General features: G+C 36.1%; 1 protein-coding gene and 1 pseudogene across 2 annotated transcripts; one reads left to right on the forward strand and one right to left on the reverse strand.

Annotated features, from left to right (window-relative positions):
* The first annotated feature begins 3,460 nt into the window (after positions 1-3,460).
* On the forward strand, positions 3,461-5,893 carry LOC147478608 (protein LYK5-like). The gene has a single exon (XM_086585009.1). It carries the CDS (start codon positions 3,537-3,539, stop codon positions 5,511-5,513), a length of 1,977 nt encoding a protein of 658 aa, XP_086441135.1. The 5' UTR covers positions 3,461-3,536; the 3' UTR covers positions 5,514-5,893.
* On the reverse strand, positions 4,997-18,682 carry LOC147478609 (F-box/LRR-repeat protein At2g42730-like; annotated as a pseudogene). Its single transcript, XR_015209885.1, has 5 exons — positions 14,644-18,682; positions 7,379-8,246; positions 7,270-7,316; positions 7,033-7,215; positions 4,997-6,933 (listed from the first exon to the last, which is right to left on the reverse strand). The product of XR_015209885.1 is annotated as an F-box/LRR-repeat protein At2g42730-like (transcript).
* Between the last annotated feature and the right edge of the window lie 4,486 nt (positions 18,683-23,168).

The following is a 23,168-nucleotide window of genomic DNA, read 5'->3' on the forward strand; positions in this document are numbered from 1 at the left end:
CTCTGAAGCATCTATGATTGCTCAACTCAACAACATAACTGATGTTGAAAAGAGTAATAAAAACAAATATCTACAAACATAAACCAAATGTCATAATCCAGCATTCCCACAAATGACATTTGTCATTTTTTAATTTAAAAAGAAAAAAATCAATGGTTTCAAAAAAATTACTTACTAACTAAAAGTTTTGTCATCATAAAAAATAGGGTTATATTGACATACCCCCCCACCAGTAGTTGCAATTAGGATTACCCCCCCAAAATAATTGAAATTAGGATTAACCCCCCAATTTGACAGTCAATAGGAGTCAACTAACAGTTTCCGTCAGTTGACTGGTCAAGGATCATGAATTGTCCTAAATACCCTTTGTCTGTGGAAATTACGAAATTAGCCATTGACACTGTTCAAAACCCACAACTCAAAGCCCAAAATCGAAATTAGACACTGTTCAAAATCGAAATTTTATTGTGAAAACTCAAACTCATACTAATCGAAAGAATTTTATGCATAAGGAGGTCACCCCTGGAAGGAATCTCATTTAAGAGGAACTGCCTTAGCAAATGACTCGATCAAAGAAACAAACAGGGTTGCTGATGGCCTGAGCCCAAAACCCTGCATTTCCATGTACACCTTCATTGACGTATCCAACCTCCCAGCTTTCCCCATTGAATCAACAAGTGATGAAAAAATGGGAAAGTTCGGTCTAAACCCCTTCTCTTTCATCTCTTGGAAAAACTTTAAAGCAGAATCTAAACGTCCCGACTTCGCCAAGCATGGTATCATCAACTCATAGGTCGACACATCCAAAGAACAATGAGCCTCTTCCATCGTCTCATATATCTCAAACGCCTTATAAGGCAGACCCTTGTTAAGGAAAAGCGTTATGAGTGAATTATACGTTGGAGTATCAATCTGACATCCCGAATCCCGAATTTTCTTAAAACAACAAAACGAAACCTCCAATTTCTCAGCTCTAGCTAAATGCTGAATCACCCGACTATGTGCAGACATAAACGATATCCTGTCATTGTTACTACATTCCTTAATCATTTCCTCAAACAACGACTGAATTCCATCATAGTCTCTAATAAGATTCAACCTATCAAACAATAACACATAAATATCATCATTCGGTACATACCACGATTGTCTTTTAGCCCATCGAAACAAACTCAAAGAACCATCAGTTTCTCCAATTTCCTTGAATGCCTGATTCACATGAGACATATTAGGCACAAAATGAAGCTTATCCAATTGAGTCTCCATTTCAGGTCCCCATTTCCATCTCTTAACAATCTCAACTACTTTCGAAACAGCAGAAGCATTCGAAAACGGCTTTTTCACTCCCCCAACCATAATATGATCATCTACACCCGGTTCCACAGACCTAACACCCTTCCCCTTAAATATCACACCCCCTGATTCATCCAAATACACTATTTCCTCAGTAAATTCAGCTGAAACCTTATCACCATTATCTCCACAAGAGAAATTTCTTGTTAAACCACTTTTTCCTATACTTGGTGTAACCAAATTGCTTAAAAATATGTTCTTTATGCAAAAATCATGATGTGAAGTGTTATTAAGAGAAGGGGTTTTAGGGTGAGGGCTTTGTAGTAAAATGAAGAGATTGTTTACTCTATTGCTTGCCTGTTTGAGGTTTTTAGGACGGAAATGAATGGTTCTAAGCATTGTCTGAAGTGTGAAGTGTGAATTGAAATTTGAAAATTGAAAGAATTAGTATAGGGTTTAAGGATTAACCTCCTTTTTGCTGGAAGGGAGACTGGTTTTCAAAACTTGCAACAAGTGTTCAAAATCTCAATTTCGATTTTGGGAGACTGGTTTTGAACAGTGTCTAATTTCGATTTTGGGCTTTGAGTTGTGGGCTTTGAACAGTGTCAATGGCTAATTTCGTAATTTCCACAGACAAAGGGTATTTAGGACAATTCATGATCCTTAACCAGTCAACTGACGGAAACTGTTAGTTGACTCCTATTGACTGTCAAATTGGGGGGGAAATCCTAATTTCAATTATTTTGGGGGGTAATCCTAATTGCAACTACTGGTAGGGGGTATGTCAATATAACCCTAAAAAATAATAGTAAAGAAAACACATACAAGTAAGCTTTCTAATTTTGAATCATAACAAAAAGTAACAAACCAAATGTCATACCAGCATTCACATAAAGACATTTGTCACTTCAATAAAAATTTATATACGAAATGTCATACCAGCGCTCCCATAAAGACATTTTGTCAATTCCATGAAAAACATTTTGTTACTTCAATGAAAACTTATAAACCAAATGCCATACATACCAGTGTTCCCATAAAGACATTTTGTTACTTCAATGAAAAATTATAAATCAAATGTCATACCAGCATTCCCACAAAGACATTTTGTCACTTCAATTAAAAGGTTATAAACCAAATGTCATACTCGCATTCCCATAGACATTTATCACTAAAAAATCTTACTGATTTATTGATAGGAGAACACATATTTTATAAATGGTTTTAGTGATTTTGCAACAAAACAATGATGAAAATAAATGCTTAAAAAAAAAAAAAAAAAAAAAAAAAAAAATTTGGGAAATATAGAAAAGGCGGGCAGGCTATATAGGAAAAGAAATTTTTTGTATGAAATAATATAGTTGATATTTGTTGAAGTTCCAAAGAGAAAAATAGAAAAAACTAATAAGAAAAGATTTAGATACTTCTCTTTCCTTCTCTGTCAACCGCACGTGAATGTTGAAAGCTCCAACAATAGCTGCAGGCATCCCTTCGTTCAACATGCATCTCTCATCTCTCTCTCTCGTAAAATAGGAGTAAATGTCTTCAACTCTTCAATGTATTCCACAATAAGGAAAGTCCTGTTAATAGCTAGTTTAGCACACTAACTTCAGCGGTGCTTGCAAACAACACAAACATTAGCTGAGCTGTCTTTGGGCTGACAGATTATAACCGGATAATAAAAATACTAGGTTACATGTACACGCTATATTTTGAAAAAAATCTGTGTCGGATACGTGTCTATGTCCGTATCCGTAAATTTCTGATTTATCATCTAATTTAATAAATTTATAATTATTAAAAAATTAATTAATTATTTCTATCCGTGTCTCCGTGTTTCGTCATGGCTTTTGGAAATTAATTAAAAAATATCATGAATCTTTCATGAAACTTTCGGAAATTTAGTTTCCTCATGGCTTTATGTTGATGAGCTCTTACAGCCTCACAAAAAGTGCTGAAAAGTTGGAATATCGGTGAATTCCATGAAGACCTTATCCATGAAGAAATTGACCAGATGATCCCATTAAAGTCAACAAGACGCGTTAACAATTTAACACTAGTCCATTGTCCACACGATACCTAATAGAAAAACAACTTCCGTCCCTCTCACGGCTATGACCCACTCCAGCCCATACCTCAAAAAACATTATTATTATGACACCAAGCAATAACTTTGAACTTTCACTACCTCGACCCAAAAAATTTCCATTCCATCCACTAGCTCCATCATCTCCTTCTCAACTATGATTACTCCTAATACTTTCTTGTTCATGTTCATATATGTTGGCACATTTTTCCAAATAACATACTCCCAACAACGTTACCTAGCCAACAAGCAACTTGCATGTGAGCGTTTTGATAACACAACAAATGGATCCCTATGCAATGGTGTCCAAACTTCATGTCTATCATATGTTACTTTTAGAGCACAACCACCTTATGATTCTGCACCATATATAGGTGCACTTTTAAACTCTGAAGCATCTATGATTGCTCAACTCAACAACATAACTGATGTTGAAAAGATTCCAACTAACAGACTCATAATAGTTCCTGTTACAAACTGTTCATGTTCAGGTCAGTTTTATCAACATAACTCTACTTATGATTTGAAGTACTCAACTGAGACTTATTTTAGTCTAGCCAATAATACTTACCAGGGTCTTACTACTTGCCAAAGTTTGATTAATCAGAATCCATATGATGCTCGAAAACTTGTTGTTGGAACTCAACTTTCGATACCCCTTAGATGTGCTTGTCCAACTAGAAATCAGACTGATAATGGTGTGAAGTACTTGTTATCTTATTTAGTTACTTGGCGTGATTCTATATCTGCCATTGGTGAAAAATTTGGTGTTGATGAAGAGAGCATAAAATCTGCGAATCTGTTATCTGACAATGATCTTATTTTCCCATTCACACCCGTTTTAGTTCCACTCAAAGCCCAACCCAGGTTAATCTCAATTGCTAGAAAACCACCACCACCACCATCCCCTACTATAAATGTTCCTACTCCTACAGTTAATAGCTCAAATTCTTCGTCTTCAAAAACTAAGATATGGCTTTTTATTGGAATTGGAGTTGGTTCAGTACTTTTATTAGCCCTCCTTGGTTTCTTCTTGTGGTTCGTGTGCTACCGGCGTCCATCTCAACCAGTCTCACAAGGTAAGATGGTCCCTGTCTCTAGTGACTACACGAGTGCACCCGAAAGGAATTATGAATCATCTGTTGTTACGGCTGAAAATGTCCGACTGATAATGGATTCAGTGGTGAAGGTATACAACTTTGAGGACTTGCAAAAGGCTACTGGGTATTTTAGTGAAGATAAGAGAATCAGTGGTTCTGTATATCTTGGGGTGATTAAAGGTGATAATGCTGCTATAAAGAGGGTGAAAGGTGATGCAGTGAATGAGATTAATATACTGAAACAGATCAGTCATTCTAGTGTGGTTAGGCTATCTGGTTACTGTATGCATGAGGGGAATGCTTATCTTGTCTATGAGTTTGTGGAGAATGGATCTTTAAGTGATTTGCTTCATGAAAGTGAATCATGTGAAACTCCTACGGTGAGACTAGAATGGAAACAGAGAGTCCAGATTGCCTATGATGTCGCCGATGGGCTCAACTATCTTCACAACTATGCAAATCCTCCATACATTCACAAGAACTTGAAGAGCAGCAACATTCTTTTGAATGGTGGCTTTAGAGCCAAGATAATTAATTTTGGGATGGCAAGGACAGCAGGCAGTGAAGAAGAAGGAGAAAAAGGTTTGCAATTGACAAGGCATGTAGTTGGTACTCAAGGTTATATGGCACCTGAATATATGAAGGATGGGGTGGTTACTCCAAAAATGGATGTGTTTGCATTTGGTGTGGTAATGTTAGAACTCTTATCCGGTAAAGAAGCTGTTACTTTCTCTGACGCCAATGGCAATGACGGAAAGAATGTAAACGCAGAGCTCTTGCTCTTGTCCATAAACCAAGTGCTTGAAGGAGAAAATGTGAGAGAAAAGCTGAAAATCTTCATTGACCCATCCCTAAGAGGTGAATACCCCTTGGATTTGGCTTTCTCCGTAGCTCAATTGGCAAAGAACTGTGTGGCTAAAGATTTGAATTCTCGTCCATCTATGTTTGATGTATTCATATCTCTGTCAAAGATTCTTTCATCTTCTTTGGATTGGGACCCATCAGATGAACTTGAAACGTCTACAATATTATAGCGTTAGCCACAGTTTTGGTTTCATCTGCAAAATTAAGGAAAATAAGCAGGGTTCTGTAGTACGTGGTATATCCGGATGAGGTTGGCAGTTGATACTTCGATCCAAATGTGCTAGAAGTCGACAATATGAGTCTGGGGGGATCCTGTAGTAAATGCTAGGATGCCAAAACGATCGTTTTAAAGTGTTATCAACCAGTACTCTATGTGTATCGAGATCAATACATCCTTTGTTGCCTTGTCAGTCAATTCCGACATAGGCACTGGTGGATTATTTGTAACTATTACGTAATCAGCGATAATAATCATGTATGAAGTATGTTAGAGCATATCACACTTTAGTTCCCTGTGGTTTCAACTCTCAAGTATACTTTTTCGTGTTTCTATACTTTCTACTTTATACAGACTTCAATCAAGAAACTATTTCTATGCGTAGGAGAATTGCTTATTGCACTACTGTCTAATATGAACTAGATTGGCTTTAAGAACCTGATTCCAGGTGTAACTTACCATTCTCCAAGTTAAAGCTCTGAAAGTCAGAAGAAACTTCAGAAAGCACCCAACTTATCCAGCTAACATGAGTTGCATCCCCAGAATCCCATATAAACTGTTTTCTGTCAACAAAGAAAACTTTACAAGCAACTTGCTTTACAGCATATAGACAATAAGCTTATGTAGAAATACTTTGCACAGTAATATTTCTCTGATGAATGTAAAACTTAATGGAAGGGCATATAGGTACTACTAACAACATAGATAAAGGACTAACCATGACAATTAACTTTTTAGTATGATCACGGTGTTGCTATCCAAGCAGAGCTGATTTGCAGACGAAATGAAGATAACCAATTTATTTGATCCTAAAAAAGTAATTCAGATAGAGGCGAAACGAATGATAAAATGTTATTGGTCGTTGCATCATTGTTAAACATACCTAGCCAAACTAAAAAAGTAAGCAATCCTCGAAACTGCATGTTCTTAGAGCAACAGATGATGAACCAGGTTACCAGGAAAAAGGGAAAAAATTGCTGCAGTATAACACTATCTGGTACAGACACGAATGTAATTATTTTGGGTTACAATCCATGCTAAAATGTGAGCCATTTGAAAACGTGGGGGTGGGGCTTATATGAGTCGTCACCAGCTGATATCTCTACTTCTGTTGAAACTCTTGCTAGTTTCATTAGTTTCTCGCTAAAACCAGTTCTTCCGGCTTCAGTCATTTCTTTTGAATGGCAGATATTCATTCTCTCTATGGCGTTACCATTCTCAAACAAATGCCTCAAAAGTCTAAATTCACTCCCCGTTCCTTGAAATGACTCGATTTTAAGTAATTAAAGATGATTCAATGTATGCACAGAGAACAATTCCTGTGGTTGCCAATATTCCTTTTCCACGAGTGTATCTTGCATTGTATCTCGCATCTGCAGTTGAAATAAATAAATAAAATGAGCTAAACCGCAATTCTCCTCATAATGGTATATGAAAAATATATGTAAAATTTATAAGATTTCTAGTATTACCACGACATAGATACCAAGAGTCTGCAGATTAGGAGTTCTTTTTAATAAGACGATAACAGCTTGAACTTGGTTTTCAATGGGAAGCATATGAAGGTGGAGATGCTTCAAAGTAGAATATGTAGGCAGACAAACTGGATCCCTGCTGGTGAGAGCCTGAGCAGATATTTCATATAAGTTCTCATTCTGAAACCCATTATTGCCAAATGTTACATGAGAAGAAAAAGAATTGAAACGTACCTCAATATAGAAATCATATGAGCTTAGTTCGGTCACATTATGATGTCCTGCCACAATTTTATGTGCGGAATGAATATAAGAAGCGTGCTGATCTGACCTGGTTACAGACCAAGTAAATACTGGCACAGAGACAAAAGGGTCTCTAAACTGATGTCTGGGGGAAGACCAAGACAAGCAAATTGTTTGAGATTTGGGGCTGAAATATCTGTTTTCTTGTAAGAATGCATAAACAGTAGACTCAAATGCTTAAGGTTAGGAACAAAGATGTTAAGAGGTTCACGATAATTAAAAGTTATGAAGTTGGATCTTCTGACGGCCAAATTTTCTAGTACAGGACAGTTTGAGAAGAGTTTGTTTATTAAGTTTTCACTGGGAATCGTAACATGATCAAGCTTTAAAGTTTTGAGCAGAGGAAATCCAACAGTTCTGGGCAAGTCGAGTACAAAATTTTCCAATGTCAGAGAAGTCAAGCTAATGCATGTGAATAGGCCACCAGAAAGTTCTGCAGCATCTTTCGTTGAGACACCATGTATACAAAGATTTGGAACATTGTGGTCTACAGCGCACATCTCCCATGCATTGAGATCAGGAACAGAAACAGGATACATACAATCGTTATTATTGACTTCAAAATTTATAATAGCTGATCCATCACGATGAGAAAGCATCTGATTAACAAAATCTGCAAAATCTCCAGAGTTTTTCTTTTGCATGAAAGAATGTTGATCAAAAGTTAGATTGGAAAGTGAAAAGCATACTTATCTCCATTGTCTAGAAAGGATGCTGGTTCTGAACGCATCTTCCATTGGAAGGAAAGATAGAACGTGGCTTTGAATTGGTCCAGGCAAATAGCTGATCCTGTCCATCTCCATTCTTATGCTCTTATGGTGGATCCATCTCCATTCTTATGCTCTTATGGTGATCAAAGCCTGTACTTCAATATCGTCCAATAATACTGAATGCTGGATTCAAAGGGCCTAGATAGATTATAGTAGGGTTTGAAGTTTTTATTTGATATTATTACAAGCTTCTTAAATAAAATAGAGACGGGCTAGGGACTTAGGGAACTACAAGGACATGTAATGATATATATGCAAGTTTCACAAATATACATGTTTGATCCTGCATGCAAGACATGTTGAGTTACAGAGGAAAACAAGGACATGTAATGTCAATCAAATACAGTCAATGTCTTCCTAATGTCTTCTAAGTTGCTGAAATTCAATTGACATAATTTGAAAAAGGGCTAACGAGTATTAGCCCTACTCCTCCCCTCCCCAACCCCCCAAATACACACACACAAAAATACGGTCAACCCAAGTTGACGTTTTTTTTGTGTGTACTTGGGGGGGGGTCCAATTTACTCATCTAGTGTGTGTGTGTTGGGTGGTGGTGGTGGTGGTGGTGGTGGTGGGGTGGGTGTGTGGTTAATACTAGTTAACCCTTTGAAAAAATTAGTAATGGACAAAGTTATCAGCAAACAATCTACTACAAAACCAACTAAATCCTAAAAATAGTTTCAGCTTAAAATCAATAAACAGATAGGGTCACTCGGAAAAGCCTATCATATTGCACCTTTATTGTCATTGAATAAAAGTTCTATCCTGTAAACATTACTTCTAAGTTTAGAGTTACATGATGAGCTACAGGGAAGGAAAATAATTTGTGGTGCTTTTAGCAACTATTCTGAAAGTTATTTCATCATTAGTAATTGTGCGTTACTTATAGATCTAGTCATCTGGCATGCATAAGGGAACATTTATGACTTATATAAGTTGAGAAAAAACAATCTACATAAAACACTTGTAAGGAGAACGTTAATATGCGAAGGTAGTCCAACTGAAAAGGACTCACATATCCAATGTCCCAGTAAATGAAAGTACTTCACTGAAAAGGACTCACCCAGCAAAATGCAGGCACCCTTTGAACAAGCGATAGAAGACAATCGAACAAGCGAGCTGGGTTATTAAATCGTTGAGTACTCGCCGAGTAATCGGTGAGTACTCGCTACTCACTGCTTAGCCGACCTGACTAACAATTTAATCCCCGATCACAATCGGGCTCAAAAACTCCCCGAGTACTTGGCCGATTAGGCCCGATTAGCCGAGTAATTGTGTTCACTATTTCAACTATTTCAATGTTAAACATTGAACTCGACATTTCACTGATTCGACCAACCCTCGATTTTGTAAAGTTCTATACTTTAATCATATTTATTTTAGTTGATTGAGTGTTTTAATTGTTTATTGATTGATTGGGTTCTTAATTGGCTTCATTATGTTGGTATTTCAAAGTTAAATATATTTAATAATTATTTGTAAAGAAATATAGTGTTATGAAAAATCGTCCGATTAATCCTGATTAATCCCCGACCGATTATACTTACTCGCTACTCGCTCTTCAAGCGAGTAGCGACCGAGTAGCGATTTAACTGCACAGCAAGCGAGGGAGTTTAACAAAAAAAGCTAATGTTTACTAGCTGACCCAAGTACACATCAATGAGCACCCACCCAAAAGCAGAATAAGGTATGGTGGGGGTGGTGGGAGATAACAATGTGCAGCAATCGTTATTCACATAAAGAAAACCAACATTTATACTTCTTAATGAAGAACAAAAAAATCATAATTTATAAAATAATATATCACCTTATTTCCCTGATGTAAGAGCAATTTAATGTATTCAGCAATTTAAAGTTTGATCTCTAGTTATTCCTAATATAAGTGTAAATCTCAAGGAAAATTCGAACTTGATATGACCGCGACAGGTCTATAATGTATTATACTCTGTCGTATCCTGTAAACTTACAGATTGCAGAGAAACTTGATCGACGGAGATAAAGCAATCTCCAAGTCCATCAGTCTGGTAAAAGTACAAAATCTGCAGACTGGCAAGATGTGATGGATTTTCTCTTTTCTGTGGTCTTCCATCACGGCAAAACCTTTTTAGTTCTCTTATCTGAACTTTCTTCAGAATCCAAAATATCCAAAGATGTTGAACTATATCACCAGTATAGCTTGTTTGGGGAACAACTGTAATTGGGTGACACATCATCCTCCACCTAGTCTGTCCACTGCACTTGAGAACTCTGCAGCACTGAAGAGCAGCAAAGAATCACTGACACCCTACTCCAAAATAATGGAAAGCAGTAACCTCCTTCCCTAACCTAAGGAGTTTAGTCAGATCTGCACACTTAATTTCAACCCTTACAGCCAAGGAGTTTAGATTTTGGATTTGTTTATCAATTTTCAGCACTTTCCCACTCGACCAGTCAATATCCAATAAATCAACGTCACTATCACTATTGCAGCCTCTTCTAAGTGAAATGGCAAGACATAGGGGGAGTCCAAGTTTGCTCTTCCTGGATCGACAGCCCCATGTTCGGTCTCCAACTTTAGAGGGAAATGGAGAAGTCTCAAACTTTTAAAACTCGCATCTGAGAGAGTTCCAAAGCATATTCTATTGGATCAATACAAAGGAAAGTGAATCAGTCGGAAATGAGTATGCGGACACCATGGTTGAATTTATTTGTTTTTGATTGCCACGTTCAAGCAACATAGTCAGAGCACAACTCCCATAGAGATTATCTAGACTGCCACTAAGCACCGTGGACAGACCACAGTAACCTGATGTCTAGGACATCACCATCACTGAACTTTGTCACCCAAACTGCTCGAGGCCAAGGAGGTGTAAAAACTCGATTTGCTGTCATCTTTGTCTTTCCTCCTATGGCAGTCAAAAGTATAATAAGAGGAAAGAAAAACTATTAGGTCCACCCTGAACTCGGGAGCCCAAGCAGTCAAATTCATATTACCACTTCATATTCATCTCCTAAACTTTGCTCAGGTCGCCCTGGCACCGCCTTTGAAAACACCCTTGCAGCTTTTTTCACTAAAATCTTCCACCTAGGTCACTTTCGTGCCGCATTGACCACATAAAACATCAGTCCTATGATAATTATATTTAAACTTGAGGACTACTTGTTCTAAACATCTTGAAGACAGAAACGTCATCCAACACAGAAACTTGTGCCATGACCACATGAATGATTTCCCCCACTTCCCAAAGCAGTTTCTTCCAACTTGGTAAAACGATCTAATGTTTTATTATGATCCAGCAATCCTTCTATCTGGAAAGGAACAGTGAAAGTGCATTCTCGGAAATATTGTCACTAGGGTTACTGAATAAAAACAAGGTATACATACGTCCCTTCTCATCCTTTTAAGCAGCAGTAAGCCATTGAAAAGTGGCTTTTACTGCTAATTGAGCAGACATGGAAGCTTTCTTCTCATCATTAATTTCCTTGATTGCACAGTTCTGCAGAAATATCTCTGCAAATCAGACTTTTGCTTTCCCTACCTTAATTTTTTCCTTCTTTTCTTTGTAAGACTCTTAAAATGTAAAGAGGAAGGGAAATTTATCAAAAGTAAAAAAGAGAGAAGATATCCATTCAAACACTTGGTTTATAGAAGCGACACATTCAACTTAACCGACTCCAGTTTGTGAGCACAGAAACAGCCAACACAAATGCAGTAAGTCCATTCAATCCGAGACTTCAGCAAACACACTAGAAGTTCCAACAGAAATCACCAAACAAACATCATAAGTGAGAAGTTTTGAAACACATATCAAAAGAAAATTTTGAACCTAAAGCAGAGCACCAATATGAAGTGAGAAGTTGTAGAAAGAACTCAGCATACAAAGATCTACAGATCTTTTTTCTTGAAATAAAGACCAGAAAAAAAAAGGTTTGATAGGAAACCTTACGATTAAACTAAGTAATAACAAAATTAAAAGTAGAAACAAATAAGAAATAATAAATTACTTTGAAAAATAGGAAGTAAATGAATAACCAAAGCAGCAAAGTCCCCAACAGATTTTTAAGAAAAAGAACCCTAATAGCAAGTTTAAGTGCATAGGAATCAAGTACTTTTGGAAATTCAAGTGTATCCAAATGAATGAAAAAAATTTACGAGCAAGTCCAACTTGATAGACCTTACGTAAGCTTTCACTTACCAAGGAAAGCTTCACAAACCCCCTCCCAGTATGAATTCTTCTCTAGAAAAATTCACAAGCATGGAAATTTGTCTACTGCAAACTTAGACGTACCCGCGAACAACATCCATTCAAACAAAGGCACCGTTGAATATATGCATACTATGCATTCTGTATTTTGTTCGGTTAGTTAAGAATGGCGAAAGATCATAATAAGAATAAAATGTTATACAGAACTTGATGCGCATAAAAGGATTCCCTAACAATGTAATATAGTTGGGACCGAGGCTGCAAACTTGAGTGGGCAAAAGAATTTTTGCTAAGATACAAAGCAGATAAAAAAATCATATCCCTGAAAAGAAAAAAAGTTAAAAAGTAAATTCATTGTTTCATAAACCAAAAATAAGTGCAAAAACATATTTTCAGAAGACAAAATAAGAGCAAAAATATATTTACAGGCGATATTTACAGACGATCTCCAAATACACAATTATAGGCACTTCAAAGAAGTCCCTGCAACTTGCAACTTTGCATACAGCCTTCACAGACTTCGCTAAAATAATTACAATCTCCTGATCCCCAGTGTCAACTGCAGGAACATCGTTTGTACCATTCATTCTAACTGATTGAAATTGGAGAATCAGTAATGGTGGAACTCTATTGTACTCCTGTAAGTATACTACATGTAATTTAAATAGAAGCAACTAATAGAAATGAAAACTGCGTCCTATTAAGCTTAGTACTACCCTTGATACTAAATAGGGACCAAATTTCACTGTCCACGGCATTCCCCAAAGTACTACCCTAAGACCTTGTCAACTTTAACTACAGTTCTCCAAGTACTGTTAAGACACACCTTGCCTAGAACATAGTCAAAATCGAGATTACTGATGTTTGCACATAAAACCCTACAATATATTATAAAGGTCATTAACAACGGGAGATAGAGAATTGACCTCATTACTTTGCAGCAGGAATATAGCCTCCACCACCAAATTCAAGGACAAACACATTGTTTTATTCAAGTTGCACTGCTGTCTTGCAACTCTCTGTAATCTAAGTACCTCAAGGCGGGAAGCCAAAAGTTTAACCGAAAGAATGCAAGCCATACAAGGAGATGATTCCCCCACAAGGAGCACAGGCGATCATTTTGTATAGACCATCTCCAAACACAAAATAATAGCGTCAAGCTGAGGAACAACATTTCTATAAGTCATTCTCAGCAATTGCAATTGGAGAATCAGTAAGGGTGAACACTACTGGGAGAAACCATCTTTATTCAGTTTTGAGTTGTAAACTCTCTTGGTAACTAATGGGTATTCCCAAGAGTGATGTATGGAAATATCCTCGATCCTACATGCAAACGACAACACCTCCATACATTACCAAGCCAATAGCGCGTCTTTCAGCTCACTGCAACTTAATAAGTAACAGGACAAACAGGAGTTACTTTGAGCTGTTTGTACGTTCCTAAAGAACAGAACAATTACAGCATTGTAATGCTGGTTGAGAAATGCCATGTGCGTGGTGGGGGGATGTCTTTGTAATATGTACCATTTAAGCTTTTTAAGGCTACCACCATAATTTAGCACACCTACTGTAAACGCATACAAAATAGACAGAAGGAAAAGAAACACATTCTAATAGCTCTCTAAGACGGCACATATAAATCAAACACAAGAAAGATGTCCTACCACCCCAGTAAGACGGAGCAAAAGAATCAATTATTCACATCTTGCAGCACTAAAAGTAGAAAGAGGGCAATGACGTCCTGAACATAATACCCAACTAACCCTCACAACGAAAACAGGAGATAACTTGGCAACTAAATATCTCCGGCTCTCCACCTAACTCGGCAACTAAATATCTCCGGCTCTCAACCATTAATCATCAAGTGATCAATACAACAAGGTTCTAATATTCAGTCCAAGGTAAACAATAATAAAACAGCAATGACTCGAGCAATTAATCACATTCTGAATGCAGATGGAACTAGTATGACATCTACACCAATGACCAAATGCATTCAACTAAAAAGAACGTAACTTATTATTCAGTCCACACTGTTGCCGACTTGTCATGTCAAACAATATTTGGAAAGTCGACGAAACCCAAATACATATCAGCAGCATGGAAGCCTAGAATACACACAATCAGTAAAAGACACAACAGAACTTATAGGTGAACACACACCATATTTCGTCTCCCGGTTTCAATTGCATATAGACATGCTTGACTACAAAAAAGAATGCTAAGAGGCTATGTTGTCAAAGGCGGCCTAGGTCATACATGGGGAAACTTTTAGTAAAACAAAATTTTACTTTAATAACCTAATGCAAAAGCGGAAATCACAACAACACAAAAGTGGAAAAGAAAAGTACCTCTGCATGCACAGCACCAACAAGGGTGTATATTAGCTAACAACATCTCGCACGCCGTGCCAAGAAAACCATATCTTATAAGATTCTTTAAAATAAGATTCACTAAAAGAAATTAGAATTGAAGAAGAGAGGGGAGGGGGGGAGGGGGGTGTCAGGCATAGAGATTTGACCAAAATAAATAAATAAATAAACTTCGTTGAAAGGTGCTCCTCCCCAATGGTCCCAGGCCAATAAATAGTTAAAACCTACCACCACTCTGATAACCGACAAATAACTTAACAAAGGAATAGCATAGAAGTACATGCAATGGATGATCAAATAGATCTCCCATTTTCACAAACTTGATTCTGAAATTATCATCCTTCCACAACCATAATTAACAAGTCTATAAGCATTGTTGTGAACTTCGAAATACTAATATTCTCCCTAATAGTAGCATTGCACAAATTTGACAAATTACTTTGTCAACCATAGACATGTTTTTATTGGTGTGATTGAACACAATCGTAGACATCACAAACATTAACATCTTACATACTGACTTCCCACACTAGCTCGATTAAATTTTTAGAAGCAAAAGTAAAACTACTAGAAACTAAATTTTTCTTTTAAAAAAAAAAAATTAACATAGAGAAAAAAATAAGAAGGAATAAGAAACATTGTTTGGGGATCCACACAATCTTACACACATGTTTCCTATTCATGTTATGTTATTTGGGGGTCCAAGGCTCCTTCAAAGGTCGCTTTCATTGTGTTGTGTGCAACCTTAGCTAAAATCTTAACAATCAAAAAGCTTAGAAAGGGACATTTCAAGCAAGGAAGCCTTAGTCGACTTGTCATTTGTGTTTGATAGATGGTGAGTCAATGAATCATATCCTCCTCGCTGTCATTTTCTTGGCGAGCATTGTGCATATTCTAATTTAGGGGTCAGGTAGTCTATGGGTTAGTCCAGGTTCAATAAAAGGTGTGTTAGCCACATGGTCTTCGAATATGAAATCTCAAAGGGGAATACACATATGGAGTATGATATGTTTTGCGGGCTTGTGGGGGTCAATATATGGAAAGGAATAGAAGTTCTGGGTAAAAGTTCATGAGGAAGCAAGTAATATCCTTTGCACTATGTGCGTAGATGGAAAGACATTTTGGCAAGCCTTTATGTTTTGGTTCTTATGTACATTTGTTGTTGTTTTTTTCTTTTAGTTGCTTCTATTGTAAGAATACCTCATCCTACTCTACTTTTTTCTATAGGCTTCTGTATTATCCAAAAAATATCTATTTACCATTTACCGATTAAAAAAAGGTTAACTTTGATAAAATTTATTACATGCTTTCTAAATTAGTCGTTTCAAAAACCATGTGTAAAAGCTTTTCTAAGAAAAAGTGGATACAAAACCAGATCATGTTAATTAAAGGCCTCTTACTCTTCTGGGCAAAAGTTCATGAGGAAGCAAGTAACATCCTTTTGAGCAATACGTACGTAGAAGGAAAGACATTTTGGCAAGCCGTTATGTTTTGGTTCTTATGTACATTTGTTGTTGTTTTTTTCTTGTAGTTGTTTCTATTGTAAGAATACATCATCCTACTCTACTTTTTCTAGGTTTCTAAGAAAAAGTGGATACAAAACCATTTTAAAAAACATATAGATTGAATAAGAGAGAAGGAAAATTCACAATCAATATTTTTTGGAAATTTAAGAAATAAAAAACGAGTGATTGTTTGTGGATCAAAAAAACAATATTCAGAATAACTGTTTCTTAGTAACTTTACTTTACTAACTGTAGGAAGTAGGAACCAAAAAAGGTCAAGAATTTTCGTGTAGAGAGAATTTTAAAGAACAAGTCACAATTGAAACAAAAAAATTCACGCCCCTCACACGATGAACTCTTTCTTAGAAATATTCACAAGCGTGAAAAGTACCTTGGCAAACAAATTTGGAAAGAACCAAAAACGGTTGATAATTTTAGTGGACCGTGAATTTTAAAAAGTAAGTCACATTTGAGAAAAGAAGTTCGTTGACATGGTGGAAACTTTGATTGCCAAGTGAAATTTCTCCACACCCCTCACGCGATGAACTCTTCTTTAGAAAATTTCACAAGCTTGGAGAATACTTTGGCAAGCAATTTTATGAAGTAAGAACCAAAAAAGTTTGAGAATTTTGAAGTAGAATAATTTTAAAAAGTCACGTTGAGACAAAAGAACTTAGTTGACATAGTAGCAACATTGATTGCCAAGAGAAATTTCTCCACGCCCCTCATGCGATGTACTTTTCCTTAGAAAAATTCACAAACATAGAAAATACCTTGGCAAACAACTTTAGGAAGTAGGAACCAACAAAAGTTGAGAATGTTTTAGTAGAGTTAGCTTTAAAAAGTGGATCACATTTAAGAAAAAATAACCTAACTTTGATTACCAAGTGAAATTTCTCTAAGCCCCCCACGTGATGAACTCGTTTTTAGAAAAAATCACATGCTGGAGAATACTTTGGCAAACAGGTTTAGGAAGAATAAAAAAAAGTTGAGAATTTTGAAGTAGAGTAAATTTTAAAGTCATGTTTGAACATTTGAGACAAGAACTTCATTGACATAGTAACAACTTTGATTGCCAAGTGAAATTTCTCCACGCCCTCACGCGGTGAACTCTTCTTTAGATAAATTCACAAAACATGCAGCATACATTGGCAAACAACGTAAGGAAGAAAGAACAAAATAATGTTGAGAATTTTGGTATAGAGTGAGTTTTAAAGAGAAAGTCATTTGAAAAAGAAGAAATTCGTTGACATAGTAACAATGTTGATTGCCAAGTGAAATTACTCCACGCCCCTCACACGATGAACTCTTCCTTAGAAAAAAAAAGTTAAGAATTTTGGTATAGAGTGAGTTTTAAAGAGCAAGCCACATTTGAGAAAAAAGATATTCATTGACATAGTAACAACGTTGATTGCCAAGAGAAATTACTCTACGCCCTCACACGATGAACTCTTCTTTAGAAAAATTCACAAAACATGGGTCATACCTTGGCAAACAACTTAAGGAAGAAGGAACAAAACAAAGTTGAGAATTTTAGTATAGAGTGACTTTTAAAGAGAAAGTCATTTGAGAAAAAAGAAATTCGTTGACATAGTAACAATATTGATTGCCAAGTGAAATTACTCCACACCCCTCACGCAATGAACTCTTCCTTAGAAAAATTCACAAACATGGAGAATACTTTAGGAAATAGGAAAAAAAAGTTTAGAATTTTGGTATAGAGTGAGCTTTAAAGAGCAAGTTACGTACATTTGAGAAAAAAGATATTCGTTGACATAGTAACAACGTTAATTGCCAAGAGAAATTACTCCATGCCCTCACACAATACACTCTTCTTTAGAAAAATTCACAAAACGTGGAGCATACCTTGGCAAACAGCTTAAGGAAGAAGGAACAAAAAAAAGTTGAGAATTTTGGTATAGAATGAGTTTTAAAGAGTAAGTCACATTTAAGAAAAAAAAAATCGTTGACAAAGTAACAACGTTGATTTCCAGGAGAAATTACTCCATGCCCCTGACGCGATGAACTCTTCCTTAGAAAAATTCACAAGCATAGAGAATACCTTGGCAAATAATTCCTACTACTACATGGAATTTGTCCCCACGATGAATTTTTGAACGAATTGAAAAAATAATAAAACTTTATTTTCCAAGCAAATCTTAGGAAAAACCCAGTTTGTTGCATTTCATAATAATAAAAAAAAAACATTTTGGTCAAGGAAGGAGGAAATTCATTGTCAGTCAAAAACAGATAAGGTACACAAAATAGAAGGATGATTCTGGGATGATTCTAGTTATGGATACGATTGGTTAAACTAAAAAAGAAGGCGTTTAGCTATGAAGCACGGACACTCCCCTAGGGGAATCGTATGTGTCGGACACGTATCCAACACCAACACTCCCCGACATGCCTTCGACACGTGTCGGATACCCGATTTGGAGTGTTAGAGACTCCATAGACACGCTGGGGACACATGGGGGACACTTCTACATTTTACTCTAAATTTTTAAAAAGTGATTAAAATATTAAAAGAATACATGATTTGGTAGGGGTTTTATTTCACTCTTGAAATAAGGAGGCACAATGCACAAGATGATTGCCATGTCCTTTTTGAGTATATATATATATATATATATATATATATATATATATATATATATATATATATATATATATATAATTGTTAATCTTCTGTAATTTTTATTTAACGTGTCCATGACGTATCTGTGTCCTACTTTTTGAATGATGTCGTGTCCGCGTGTCCGTGTCGTGTGTTGGTGTCCGTGCTTCATAGGCGTTAAGAGACCCTCCTAGCCTTTAACTAGAATTTTGCTAGGGATGTTGATTTATACGCTATAGCTTAGTTTGAACTTTGAACCAAGTTACTGGTTTTAAGAAAACTAAAAAAGTGGAAAGCTAAACGCATACAAATGGTTGCATGAAGTGAACAAGGATACTAAGTTATTAACAATTTTAGACAAATATCTTCTGTGTGGTAAGACTCGATACAGGTGAAACACATAATAGAGGTTTAACTCGAATATCCAGCTTTCAGTCAGTTATGTGATGCGAATAGCGTGTAAACAGTTAATATCAAACGTATACTATAAACAATAACAATTACAGTAAAAGCAAGAGATGAGTGTTAGTTAGCTAGTATGTCATAGTAAGACCTCCACGAATATCAGTTATGTATATTATTGGTATCAACTATCTAGTCAAGACGATTCACTAAATTGTCTCGTAGAAAATAATTTACGAATTAGTCCATATGCTTCAACACTAATAACACGTACAACTGTTAAAAATGAGTCGAAATTGAACAAAGCTGACTGCATAATAATAAGTAAAGGAAAAGATACCGTGTTTTACGTTGTACATAATACTCGTCACGGCTGAAGACCAACGTCAAAAACCAAAATCTCCGTTCGGCACCCTAGAATTCATCCTTGAAATAAAAATTTTGTGAAATCATAATATGCACAGTCGTTATAAAAAGACTAAATTAATCTAACAGGCTGAAGCACGAAGAGCCAGAGGCGTTGTCAAAAACACTAGAATTCATCATCCTTCAAACGAGAAAATTAAAAATTCATCCTTCGATTGTTACTACTAATTATAAACTTCAGTTGAGAGAGGAGAGGAGAGAATTTGCTTTTAGATTACTTTGTTGTTTTTTATATTAAATACAATGTATTCTTTTTCTTGCCTAAAAATACATGAAACTTTCAATTTTTTACAATTGATACAATCGGTTAAAGCAAAATAAATTTTCAATATGTACCACAATACTACATTAGCAAAACTCGCCTATCATGGCATATTGGCATCAGTTTGTCGTATACTTCCGATATTATGAACCATGATATTAGCATAATGCATAAGAAACTTGATTAAACAAATGTAAAAGAATGACTAATTTTGCTAAGTTTCACTTCAAAAATCTATATTGCTAGTTTCTTTACAATTTCAAAGAGAAAAAAACCCAAAATGCAACAAAAACCAATGAACACGAATGAAAAAAATCCCCAACATGTATACATCAAAACAAATACTTATCAAAATTTTCAACAAATGTTAATGATTACACTCACCAGAATTCCTCTTGATGACTTGATTTTTAGCACCTTCATCTCTCTATTGAGAAGAATAAAGCTGTCCAAAACCGGAACCCGACTTCGACGACGAAGACCCACGAAGTGAACAAACAGGAACGTTTAGCACAGGCCTAACATTAGCAGAATCACCATTAATACTACTACGTGTACTTGAACTTCTTTCTAAGCTATATACTAATATACGAATAACAATTTCCCAGAAAAAATCATTCTTGGACTATCCAAAGCTACAATTGATACAATCAAGTTAACGGATTGATACAATCAAGTTAACGGATTGTATCAATTGTAAAAATTTGAAAGCTTCGTGTATATTTAGGCAAGAAAAAAAAATCTTATTTAATGTAAAAAGGCAGTGAATTACATTGTATTTTTATGTCATTATGTCTTGTTTTTATACAGGATAAGATTCTTTTACTCTTGAGTTGGAAGTTGTCGAATACTTCAAGACAATGAAAATTGAGATAATTTGCCAAAGAAGAAAGAGTGGAACGTTTGGAACTCCAAATGGTGTTTCTAGTGGTGGTGGTGCTTAGATTAATTTCAATGTTGTTTTAGTTATTTCATTTTTATTGTTGTTGTTAGATCATTTCTAATATTGTAATTTCAGTTTTAATTTGAATTGTCTTAAAACAACACAAAGTCAAATATAGATAATACTTAAACTATAGAACAAACATAGATAATACTCAAACTACAAATATATAAATACTCATACTACATTCTTTGATCCGCACAAAATTATCAAAGGTGATTGATGAGGTCAACTCTTAGTTAAATATTAGTTTCTCTGCTCTAAATATGACGAAGTGTGTTGAGTCTTCTTACCATTTCCTCATTTCGATTTCCGACAACATGCAATGCGACTGGTGGCTCCCAATCCATGTCAATTTGCCAATCTTCGATATCAATCTCTCGTTCATCCTCGACAATCATATTATGTAAAATTATACACATCTTCATTATCCGATTAATATCATCCCTACTTCACATTCGAGCCGGCCTCTTGATTATCCCCCATCTAGCTTGTAAGACACAAAATGCACGCTCCACATTTTTTCGACACGCTTCTTGCATCTTAGCAAAAGAATCCCTCTATTTAAGTTGTTGGGTGAGGAATTGTTTGTACAAGTGTAGCCCATTTAGAATAAATCTTATCGGTTAAATAGTAACCCATTTTGTATTGGCAACCATTCACGGTGTAATTGCAACGAGGAGCATCACTACGCATAAGATTGTCAAAGAAGTAAGAATGTTGAAGCACGTTGACGTCGTTGTTTGAATCCGTCATACAAAAAAAAAAACGTGTCAAATCCACAAGTCTTGATCGGCAACGACTTCCAAAATGATTGTAGGTTTCTTCTTATGTCCTACATGTGTACATTGTCACCGTATGACACATTTCACATTACCAATGCATACAATCCAAACTTCCAAGCATACCCAGGAAGCTACGATTTTCACCTTGTGCAAGTAGACGTTGAACGTCTTCTTCGTTTGGAGCCCTCAAATATTCTTCCTCGAAGACCGCCAACATGGCATCACGAAAATGCCTCAAGTTTTTGAAAAGGGTGCTCTTTGTGATTTGAACATATTTATCCTACGCATCCGCACCACACCCATATACAAGCAAACGAATACAAGCAACCACTTTTTGCATATCCGTCAAACATAGCTTTCCAATACCATCAACCTTGTATGTGAAGTACTTGTTATGGTCGGAGACGGCTTTCAAGATTCGGAGGAATAGATGGCGGTGCATCCTAAACCTCCTACAGAAGATATCTAGGGGATACTTCGGGTATTGCACGAAATAATCCATCATAATCCTATTGTGAACGTCGATTCGATCACGATAAATGTACTTTCTACCGGGAACCGAGCCTCGATGATCTCGAGTAGCTTCGTGCATGTCTTGCAATAACGAGAAAATAGGTACGAACATGTTATCATCGTCATTCATCATGTTCTCATCTTCGGATGAGGAGTTTGATTCAACATAGTGAGAAGAAAAAGCCATTTTGAATGTGAGAATAAAAATTGCAAAGTTGAGAATGAATGCGAGAAGAAATATTGCAAAGTTAAGAATAGTAATGCAAAAGTGTGAGTGAAGAGTTTGTGGTATATGAAGTTAACACAAGAAATAAGGTTGGTGGTTGAAGAGTTGGTGGTTGAGGAGTTGAGGATTAAGGCTTTGATGACAAGTAAATGCATGGGAGTGACAAAATTGGTTAAATTTGGCTAAGTCTAAATCGTGTTGAGTGTCTGGAAGGTACGGACGGCACAATGTCTGCCGTCCGTCTATTTAAATAAAACTGGAGACAGACGGCATAGTTTCTGCCGTCTGTACATAAATAACCAATAGATGGCAGAAACTATGTCGTCCATCTCCCGGAACTTATTATGGCAGCTGCTAGCGAAGGTCTTAACTTTGGTTGGGTTTATGACTCCTTCCAAATTCAAGACCCTTTTAACAGCCCCGTCCCATTGGAATGACATTTTTGTAGTTGGGGTGCTATATTTGTATTTAGCAGCCCATATAGCCCCCATTGGACTTGCTCTTAGTCGATATGACATATGAGTATACTAGAGCGGTAAATGTTGGTGGATCTAGATGGGAATATCAATGGTCCATAACCTGATTTTCCTACATATAAGTTCATTGCTAATATCCGGATTGAAGGGTTCGTTTTCAGCTTGAATTGGAATATGTGCAATACAAATGCAAAATAAGGCTAAATCTGATAAAAAAACTATATGTATTATTTGGGCTAAGCAAAAAAAAACATAAAATAAAAATAAATAAAGAATGGTAAAAAGACTGGAGATTGTAACAAACAGATTACAAGGAACTCACATTGAACATGTCTTAGATAATAGA

The sequence above is a fragment of the Coptis chinensis genome, chromosome 9, assembly GCF_015680905.1.
Source record: "Coptis chinensis isolate HL-2020 chromosome 9, ASM1568090v1, whole genome shotgun sequence".
NCBI classification, from domain to species: Eukaryota; Viridiplantae; Streptophyta; class Magnoliopsida; order Ranunculales; family Ranunculaceae; genus Coptis; species Coptis chinensis.